At 42.9% G+C, this 9,481-nt stretch overlaps 1 protein-coding gene across 4 annotated transcripts; it reads left to right on the top strand.

Moving 5' to 3' along the window:
- LOC110537306 (rap1 GTPase-activating protein 2) lies at positions 1-9,459 on the top strand. Of its 4 annotated transcripts, none has more exons than XM_021623252.3 (19): positions 1-254; positions 403-435; positions 604-694; positions 1,039-1,074; positions 1,188-1,235; positions 1,497-1,694; positions 1,817-1,914; positions 2,012-2,090; positions 2,206-2,259; positions 2,453-2,536; positions 2,634-2,734; positions 2,910-3,039; positions 3,141-3,320; positions 3,426-3,497; positions 3,583-3,669; positions 4,980-5,135; positions 5,225-5,311; positions 5,421-5,446; positions 5,555-9,459. In XM_021623252.3, exons 1-19 carry the CDS (start codon positions 184-186, stop codon positions 5,652-5,654), a joined length of 1,731 nt encoding a protein of 576 aa, XP_021478927.3. In that variant the 5' UTR covers positions 1-183; the 3' UTR covers positions 5,655-9,459. The 4 variants fall into 4 exon arrangements, with proteins under 4 accessions (XP_021478927.3, XP_090047734.1, XP_090047723.1 ...); XM_090191608.1 differs by having other exon boundaries at positions 46-254; positions 1,503-1,694; XM_090191597.1 differs by having other exon boundaries at positions 60-254; positions 601-694; positions 1,503-1,694.
- Positions 9,460-9,481: the final 22 nt, after the last annotated feature.

The raw sequence follows: 9,481 nt of genomic DNA, 5'->3' as shown, positions 1-9,481 counted from the left end.
AGATGGAAGGAAGTAGAGAGATTAAATGAGTGAGAGGCAGGGGGCAGAGGAGAGAGAGAGAGAGAGAGAGAGAGAGAGAGAGAGAGAGAGAGAGAGAGAGAGAGAGACGAGTGATTTAGTACATCCCTGATTGACTATAGCTAGCACACTGGCGCTCACAAGCACTAACACCCACACCGAACGATGGAGAGAGACAGCAGAAATGAGAAGTTCTTCTCCAGAAAGAGAAGTTTCACTTTTGGGGCATATGGAGGGTGAGTAGCAGTCAAAGTATTGACAACGAATTAACATGCTTTGGTTCTAGTGTCAGAATCTGAATAAAATCTTGAAATAGTTCATAGAAGTAGTCCTTAATGTCATGTGTCAAATTGTTGAAAGAGTTACCACTTTCCCCATTCACAGTGTGGACAAGTTCATCAGTGAAAATGAGACTAGGTGAGAAAAACTTAAAAACACCTTTATTTACCTTTATCCACATTAGATGTAGTTTATTTCTCACTGGTCATTTTACACTGGATTTAAAGCTTGATACACTTGCAGTTGATGAATAGGAAAAGTGATGGGTTGCATTGCTTTGCTCTGTCATTCCACTTGTTGCAGCAGACCAGAACCTTTAGAACACAGCATTCTGGATATTTTGGACTCCCCTACCAGCGAGACCAAACCGTTCCTTTCTGCTGGCAGCAACAGGAAGGTAAAAGGACTTAATTGTGATAATGTGTCTTTCATCATATCCTTTTTGCATTTGTTGATCACATCGTCACTAATTTAGTCTCCCTGCATTTCCCTTCATCTGTGTTTGTCTAATGTTGTTTCTCTTTCTCTTCCTGTTTCTCCCTGAACCTCCTTTCTGTCTCTGTCTGTCTGTCTGTCTGTCTGTCTGTCTGTCTGTCTGTCTGTCTGTCTGTCTGTCTGTCTGTCTGTCTGTCTGTCTGTCTGTCTGTCTGTCTCTTTCTGTCTGACTTTGTCTGTCTCTTTCTGTCTGACTTTGTCTGTCTCTTTCTGTCTGACTTTGTCTGTCTGTGTTTTCCATGTAAGGTGACAGAGCTGTTTGAGATCATTGAGAAGTTGCAGGTGAGTGTACAGCACCATTCCCTCTCTGTTTTGTGTAGTCTCTATGTGTACATCAGTTCTCTTTCCAGTTAGTCAATCAGTCAGTCACTGTTACCTTCACTCTCCTTCATCAGAGCAGCAGGCTAGATGAACAGCGCTGTGAATTCCCTCTGCCTTTGAGGGTGAGTCTTTCTCCTAAAATATAATGTCAAGATCTGTGTGCACACGTGTGTGTGTTGACATTTGACCTTTCAATATTATCAACGATACAGACATTTTTGTTCCCTAAAACACTGACGTCAGAATAGTTGTAACACTCATGCCAGCATACATAAAACTCATTATTAGGTATGCTGATGCAACCATCATCCTACAGATACTGCTAGATCTACATTTAATTTGATACACCAGACTTTTTAATTCTCACCTCACTCTTTTGAAAGTCTCAGATTTTGAAGATAGGTCATGACCTTCCTCTGATCCTGCCTCCAAAGCTGGGTGGTTACTGGATAGACCCCCCGCTACAAAAGTTTGCTGAGACCAGTCCGACATCCTCTCATTATGGACTAGACCGAGAGACCTATGACATCATGGAGAGAGACAGCGAGGCCACATACTACCAGGAGTTCTTCCGCTCACGAGTTAGTAGAGTACCGCCCATAGGACTACTCTTATTCTGTTCCATTTGATGGTAGAGATGGACTATGATCCAAGATGATGAAATACATACATAGTAGCTGTGTGACTTTCTCTCCTATGTCAGTATCATCACTCGTTCACAGCAGTGGACCCCTCCCTGGGACCCCTCCTTCTCTCTGTCTGTTTGGAGGAAGAAGAGAAGAGGCTGAGAGTAATCCTGAGGTTATATCTGAAAGAATGGAATTTATTCAATTAATGTAATGAAACACCCTGGTGAATTCCATGAGCAACAGTATTTACGTCTGTCTTTCCTTTCCAGGATGAGGGAATGCTCTATGCATGGGGTTTTCTCTGTGTCTCTATTCCCAAACATCCCGTCTGCTGTGGAGCTGGCCAAGGTACCATTACTAGTCTCTCCAACAGACGTGTGTATTTTAGATGAACCTTTACTGTGCTTTTACTGAAAACATTTACCATCATTGAAAAAACCCAAAATGACCATGTCCTTTTCAGATGCTATGCGACAGTGTGACTGTGTCCAGATTTGATGTGGTCAGTTACCTCAAGGTACTTCTTTTTCACTGTACACATTCCCAAATGCTTTAGGCCTTCATGTTACACAGAATGTACTCTTCAAATGACCTCTAAACCCTGAGACCATTTTGACAAAAATGTGTGCTCTCTCCTTCCCCTTTATCTCTCTATCTCTCTCACCCTCTCTTTGCTTCTTTCTTTCTCTCTTCCCCTCTCTGTCTTTCAGGCACCAGATCTTATAACAGCATTTGATGAACACAGAGTGTCTCTGAATTTCAAGTTTGGTGTCTTGTATCAGAGAGAGGGACAGGTAAATAACTGGAATGCAGGCAGAAGCTTGGAAGCATTAAATAGTAGCACTTGTCTACTGTACATTACCTCTCATATTTTCTCTCTATCTTTTACAGTTGACAGAGGAGGACATACTCTGTAACAATGAGGAAAGTGAAGAGTTTCAAGAATTCCTCTCTATTTTGGGAGATACAGTCACACTTCAAGGGTTCACTGGGTAATGTACAGTAACCGACATTTTGACATGGCCTTATGGAGAAATTACAGAAATATGACATTGTAACAGGAAGAGATGAATAAGAAGATACCAGCAGCTTACTGTCACTCCCTCTCCCCGACTGCCTCTTCCCTCTTTCTCTCCCACATTCTCTCTCTCCCTCCCTCTCTTCCAGGTTCCGAGGAGGTTTGGACGTGTGTCACGGCCAGACAGGAAGTGATGCGGTCTTCACTTCCTTCCACAGCAGAGAGATCATGTTCCATGTGTCCACCAAACTGCCCTTCACAGAGGGCGATACACAACAGGTTAGCTCGAATAACGACACCTAATCATCCTCACCCACAGTCAATCACTTCAACCCAGCTCCAGTGGCTCCCGCTTACCCTCTGCTCATTACTCCTTACAGCTACAGAGGAAGAGACACATAGGCAACGACATCGTTGCTATTGTTTACCAGGAGGGCCACACCCCTTTTCTGTCTGATGTCATCGGCTCACACTTCCTGCACTGTTTCCTAGTGGTCAGGAGGGTGAGGAAGAGAGTGGGGGAGGAGGGGGAGGAGGCAGGAGGAGGAGGGGTGTTCCAGGTAAGAAGATAAAACAAAAGGAGAGACACATTGATCTCTTATCACTGTAGGTATTTTTATTGGAATGGAAAGCCTTTTTCAAACCTGGAAGTGGTCTGTTTGCAGGTGTCAGTCACAGCGAGAGAGGATGTACCTCCCTTTGGTCCCTCCCTCCCTGATCCTCCTATATTCACAGAGGTGAGCAGAATTCACATCTGAACTTGGTGACAAGGTAAAAGACCATGATGCATTCTTAGTGTGTCTCTGTTGGCCTATCTTCCAGAGCTCCCTGTTGAGAGAGTTCCTTCTGACCAAGCTTATCAATGCAGAGATCTCCTGTTATAAGGCTGAGAGGTTCAGTAGACTGGAGGTAACCACAGAAGAACAACTCTAACACCATTATAAATGTATACAATAATTCTTGAGGCATTACACGCACATATCCAAAGACTTTCTAGATGCAAATCTGGTATATTTTTATGTGGAACAGAAACAAAAGAAACAGGTCTTTCCTCTTCTCTAATAGCCTCTAGTGACTCCCCATCCCAGGTGCGGGAGCGTAATCATCGACTGACACTAATTAGCATAACGCAACGGACATAAATATTCCTAGAAAATATTCCTATTCATGAAAATCACAAGTGAAATATATTGAGACACAGCTTAGCCTTTTGTTAATCACCCTGTCATCTCAGATTTTCAAAGTATGCTTTACAGCCAAAGCTAGACAAGCATTTGTGTAAGTTTCTCGATAGCCTAGCATAGCATTTTGTCCAGCTAGCAGCAGGTAACTTGGTCACGGAAATCAGAAAAGCAATCAAATTAAATAGTTTACCTTTGATGAGCTTCGGATGTTTTCACTCACGAGACTCCCAGTTAGACGTAGCCATTGTTCCTTTTTTCCAAAAATATTATTTTTGTAGGCGAAATAGCTCCGTTTGTTCTTCACGTGTGGCTGAGAAATCGCCCGGAAATTGCAGTCACGAAAACCCAAACAATATTCCAAATTAGCTCCATAATATCGACAGAAACGTGGCAAACGTTGTTTATAATCAATCCTCAAGGTGTTTTTCAAATATCTATTCGATAATATATCCACCGGGACAATTGTTTTTTCAGTAGGACCGATTGGAATAATGGCTACCTCTGTATTTTACACGAGAATCACTCTGGGAGCCATCAGGTGACCAGTTGCGCAATGTAGCCGCTTACGTGTATTCTTCAACATAAATGCGTAAAACTACTTCACAATGCTGTAGACACCTTGGGGAATACGGAGAAAAAGTCATCTGGTTGATAGCCCATTCACTGCTCAATAGGGACGCATTGGAACGCAGAGCTTTCCAAAGATGAGTCACTTCCGGATTGGATTTTTCTCAGGCTTTCGCCTGCAACATCAGTTCTGTTATACTCACAGACAATATTTTTACAGTTTTGGAAACTTTAGAGTGTTTTCTATCCTAAGCTGTCAATTTTATGCATATTCTAGCATCTTGTCCTGACAAAATATCTTGTTAACTATGGGAACGTTGTTTTTCCAAAAATGAAAATACTGCCCTCTAGTCACAAAAGGTTCTAATTCCTCTCTTCTGCTCCCCATCTCTTACTTAACTCCTATATGATGCCTCCTCCTCTCCTCTGTCTCTGCCTCCCTCTCTCCTCTCATCCTATCTTTTCAAGCTGCGCACTCGTTCATCCCTCCTGGAGGGTCTGCAGGCGGAACTGTCCACACGCTCCCAGTGCATGATGGGAGATTCGCCTGTGTCCACCCTCTCGACTTCTGACGGGATGAGGGGTGTAACTGAGGGTAGTGGCGGGTTCATCGAAAACTTTAAGGTGAAGTCAGAAATCCTTGACTTTTCACTCCAGTATGGGGAAATAGTGGGTTTTGGACTTGGCATCCATATTTCCTGTCTTTGTTGCAGAGAGCCATTAGGGTGCGCAGTAATTCTTTTGACACTCTTGGGGGACCTAGAAAGATGGGCGGGGTGCCGCTCCCACAGAAGCCCAAGGTAACCCATACTGAAGATGGAAGCACTTTCTCTTTTTTCACTGAATATCTTATTGATATATTTGTGGGAAATACTGACCACCTCTGTTGGTTTTTGTCTCCCTCTCCAGGCTGCTACAGAGAGAGATGGAGAGAGGTAAGACACTACAGAGAACGGACAAATCAGACAGATGTACGGACAGACGGATGGACGGACGGACGGACTGACAGACAGACAGACAGATGTTGTTTTTTTGTCTTTCAGTGAGTTGGCCTACAAGCCCCCTGAACCCAGCTTTCCGCCCACAGACAAACTGGGCTCCACAGAGGTCAAAGACCACTCCAGTCCCCAGGAGAATATGTAGACAGACAAAATTATGTGTATATTTTAGTAATAACCGAGTGGATACTTTGTATGTACAGTGCATTCAGAAAGTATTCAGACCCCTTGACTTTTTCCACGTTTTGTTACTTTACAGCCTTATTCTAAAATTGATTATTCTAAAATGGATGAAAAAAAATGCCTCATCAATCTACACACAATACCCCATAGTGACAAAGCAAAAACAGGTTTTTAGACATTTTTGCAATTTTATAACAAATAAAACACTGAAATATCAGACCCTTCAATCAAATCAAATCAGATCGTATTAGTCACATGCGCCGAACAGGTGTTCACCTTACAGTGAAATACTTACTTAGGAGCCACTAACCAACAAATGCAGTTTAAAAAAATATGGATAAGAATAAGAAATAAAAGAGCAGCAGTAAAATAACAATAGCGAGACTATATACAGGGGTACAGGGTCAATGTGCGGGGCACCGGTTAGTTGAGGTAATGTACATGAACATGAAGGTAGAGTTATTAAAGTGACTATGCATAGATGATAACAACAGAGAGTATCAGTGGTGTAAAAGGGGGGGGGGGGGGGCAATGCAAATAGTCTAGGTAGCCATTTGGGTAGAAGCTGTTTAGAAGCCTCTTGGACCTAGACTTGGTGCTCCAGTACCGCTTGCCTTGCTGTAGCAGAGAGAACAGTTTATGACTAGGGTGGTTGGAGTCTTTGACAATTTTTAGGGTCTTCCTCTGACACTGCCTGGTATAGAGGTCCTGAATGGCAGGAAGCTTGGCCCCAGTGATATACTGGGCCGTTAGCACTACCCTCTGTAGTGCCTTGCAGTCGGAGCCCGAGCAGTTGCCACATCAGGCTGTGATGCAACCAGTGCTCTCGATTGATCAGCTGTAGAACCTTTTTGAGGATCTGAGGACACATGCCAAACCTTTTCAGTCTCCTGATGGGGAATAGTTTTTGTCGTTCCCTCTTCACGACTGTCTTGGTGTGTTTGGACCATGTAAGTTTGTTGTTGATGTGGACACCAAGGAACTTGAAGCTCTCAACCTGTTCCACTGCAGCCTTGTCGATGAGAATGGGGGCGTGCTCAGTCCTCTTTTTCCTGTAGTCGACAATCATCTCCTTTGTCTTGATCACGTTGAGGGAGAGGTTGTTGTCCTGGCACCACACGACCAAGGCTCTGACCTCCTCCCTATATGATGTCTGTTTGTTGTCGGTGATCAGGCCTACCACTGTTGTGTCATCAACAAACTTAATGATGGTGTTGGAGTCGTGATTGGCCGTGCAGTCATGAGTGAACAGGGAGTACAGGAGTGGACTGACCACGCACCCCCGAGGGGCCCCTGTGTTGAGGATCAGCGTGGCGGATGTGTTGTTTTGTTACCTACACTTACCACCTGGGGCTGCCCGTCAGGAAGTCCAGGATCCAGTTGCAGAGGGAGGTGTTTAGTCCCAGGGTCCTTAGCTTATTGATGAGCTTTCAGGGCACCATGGTGTTGAACGCTGAGCTGTAGTCAATGAATAGCATTCTCACATAGGTGTTCCTTTTGTCCAGGTGGGAAAGGGCAGTGTGGAGTGCAATAGAGATTGCATCATCTGTGGATCTGTTGGTGCGGTATGCGGGTCTAGGGTTTCTGGGATAATGGTGTTAATGTGAGCCATTCAAAGCACTTCATTGCTACAGACGTGAGTGCTAAGGGTCGGTAGTTATTTAGGCAGGTTATCATAGTGTTCTTGGGCACAGGCACTATGGTGGTCTGCTTAAAATATGTTACAGACTTACAGGAAGAGGTTGAAAATGTCAGTGGAGACACTTTTATTTTATTTTATTTATTTATTTTATTTTATTTATTTATTTTTTCTAAGGGGTGGATCAGCTTAATATTGCGGAAAGATTGTTGCTTCCATCAATGTAATTGTCTGCATCATTTCCAATCCCCCATATATTTTTTTGGGGGTAAATATATATATCCATATACATATGCACATACAGTGGGGAGAACAAGCCGATTTTGCAGGTTTTCCTACTTACAAAGCATGTAGAGGTCTGTCATTTTTATCATAGGTACACTTCAACTGTGAGAGACAGAATCTAAAACAAAAATCCAGAAAATTACATTGTATGATTTTTAAGTAATTAGTTTGCCTTTTATTGCATGACATAAGTATTTGATACATCAGAAAAGCAGAACTTAATATTTGGTACAGAAACCTTTGTTTGCAATTACAGAGATCATACGTTTCCTGTAGTTCTTGACCAGTCACTGCACAGCTATTTTCGGGTCTCTCCAGAGATGTTCGATCGGGTTCAAGTCCGGGCTTCGGCTGGGCAACGCAAGGACATTCAGAGACTTGTCCCGAAGCCACTCCCACATTGTCTTGGCTGTGTGCTTAGGGTATTTGTCCTGTTAGAAGGTGTACTTTCACCCCAGTCCTGAGTGCTCTGGAGCAGGTTTTCATCAAGGATCTCTCTGTACTTTGCTCTGTTCATCTTTGCCTCGATCCTGACTAGTCTCCTAGTCCCTGCCACCAAAAACCATCCCCACAGCATGATGCTGGCACCACCATGCTTCACCGTAGGGAGTGTGCCAGGTTTCCTCCAGATGTGACGCTTGGCATTCAGGCCAAATGGTTCAATATTGGTTTCATCAGACCAGAGAATCTTGTTTTGTCATGGTCTGAGAATCCTTTAGGTGCCTTTTGGCAAACTCCAAGCGGGCTGTCATGTGGTTTTTATTGAGGAGTTGCTTCCGTCTGGTCACTCTACCACAAAGGCCTGATTAGTGGAGTGCTGCAGAGACGGTTGTCCTTCTGGAAGGTTCTCCACAGAGGCTCTGGAGGTCTGTCAGTGACCATCGGTTTCTTGGTCATCTCCATGACCAAAGCCCTTCTCCACTGATTGCTCAGTTTGGCCAGGCAGCCAGCTCTTGGAAGAGTCTTAGTGGTTCCAAACTTCTTCCATTTAAGAATGGAGGTCACTGTGTTCTTGGGGGACCTTCAATGCTGCAGAAATGTTTTGGTACCCTTCCCCAGATCTGTGCCTCGACACAATCCTGTCTCGGAGCTATACGGACAATTCCTTTGACCTCACGGCTTGGTTTTTGCTCTGACATGCACTTTCAACTGTGGGACCTTATATTTGTCTTGCCTTTCCAAATCATGTCCAATCAATTGAATTTACCACAGGTGGACTCCAATCAAGTTGTAAAAAACATTAAGGATGATCAATGGAAACAGGATACATTTGAGCTCAATTCTCATAGCGAAGGATCTGAATATGTAAATAAGGTATTTCTAAAAACCTGTTTTCACTTTATCATCATTGTGCTTAGATTGAGGAGGGAAAAAAATATTTCATACATTTTAGAATAGGGCTGTAATGTAATAAAATGTTGAAAAAGTCAAGGGGTTTGAATACTTTCCGAATGCACTTTACAAAATATAAAATAAGATGTCAAAATGTATACTTTCATAACAGGTAATACAAATATATTATTTTAGAATATTTTCACTGTTAATATATGTACATCATTGTAGTAAAGGTATGATAATGAAATCATGCAATAATTATTACTATTTTACTATTTCAGAGCATTGTAATAATTCAGGGCTACCAACTTTTGAAGAAAGTTTGGAGTGAGATTTGCTATGTGAATTTCATTGCCCCCTGGCCAATCCATAGACGGAAGACTAGTAGTTTACTGTTTTAAAGCGAATTTCCTGAAATTCTATGTATTTTGACATGGCTTAGGCCTATTACCAAGGTGTACAATTAGGTTTATTCAGGATGCTTTGAACATTAAATGAACACTCCAAATTTGACTACTTTGCTACTTTTG

This window comes from Oncorhynchus mykiss, chromosome 2, assembly GCF_057628025.1.
Source record: "Oncorhynchus mykiss isolate SJ-2025 chromosome 2, ASM5762802v1, whole genome shotgun sequence".
Lineage (NCBI taxonomy): Eukaryota > Metazoa > Chordata > Actinopteri > Salmoniformes > Salmonidae > Oncorhynchus > Oncorhynchus mykiss.
This window is presented reverse-complemented; position numbering and strand designations above follow the sequence as displayed.

Excerpts from the sequence above, each read along its gene's own strand:
- LOC110537306 (XM_021623243.3), top strand. The coding sequence starts at position 184 with ATGGAGAGAGACAGCAGAAATGAGAAGTTCTTCTCCAGAAAGAGAAGT. Across the intron at positions 2,735-2,909 it reads ACACTTCAAGGGTTCACTGG|GTTCCGAGGAGGTTTGGACG; the intron begins GTAATGTACAGT and ends CCTCTCTTCCAG. Across the intron at positions 3,040-3,140 it reads CAGAGGGCGATACACAACAG|CTACAGAGGAAGAGACACAT; the intron begins GTTAGCTCGAAT and ends TACTCCTTACAG.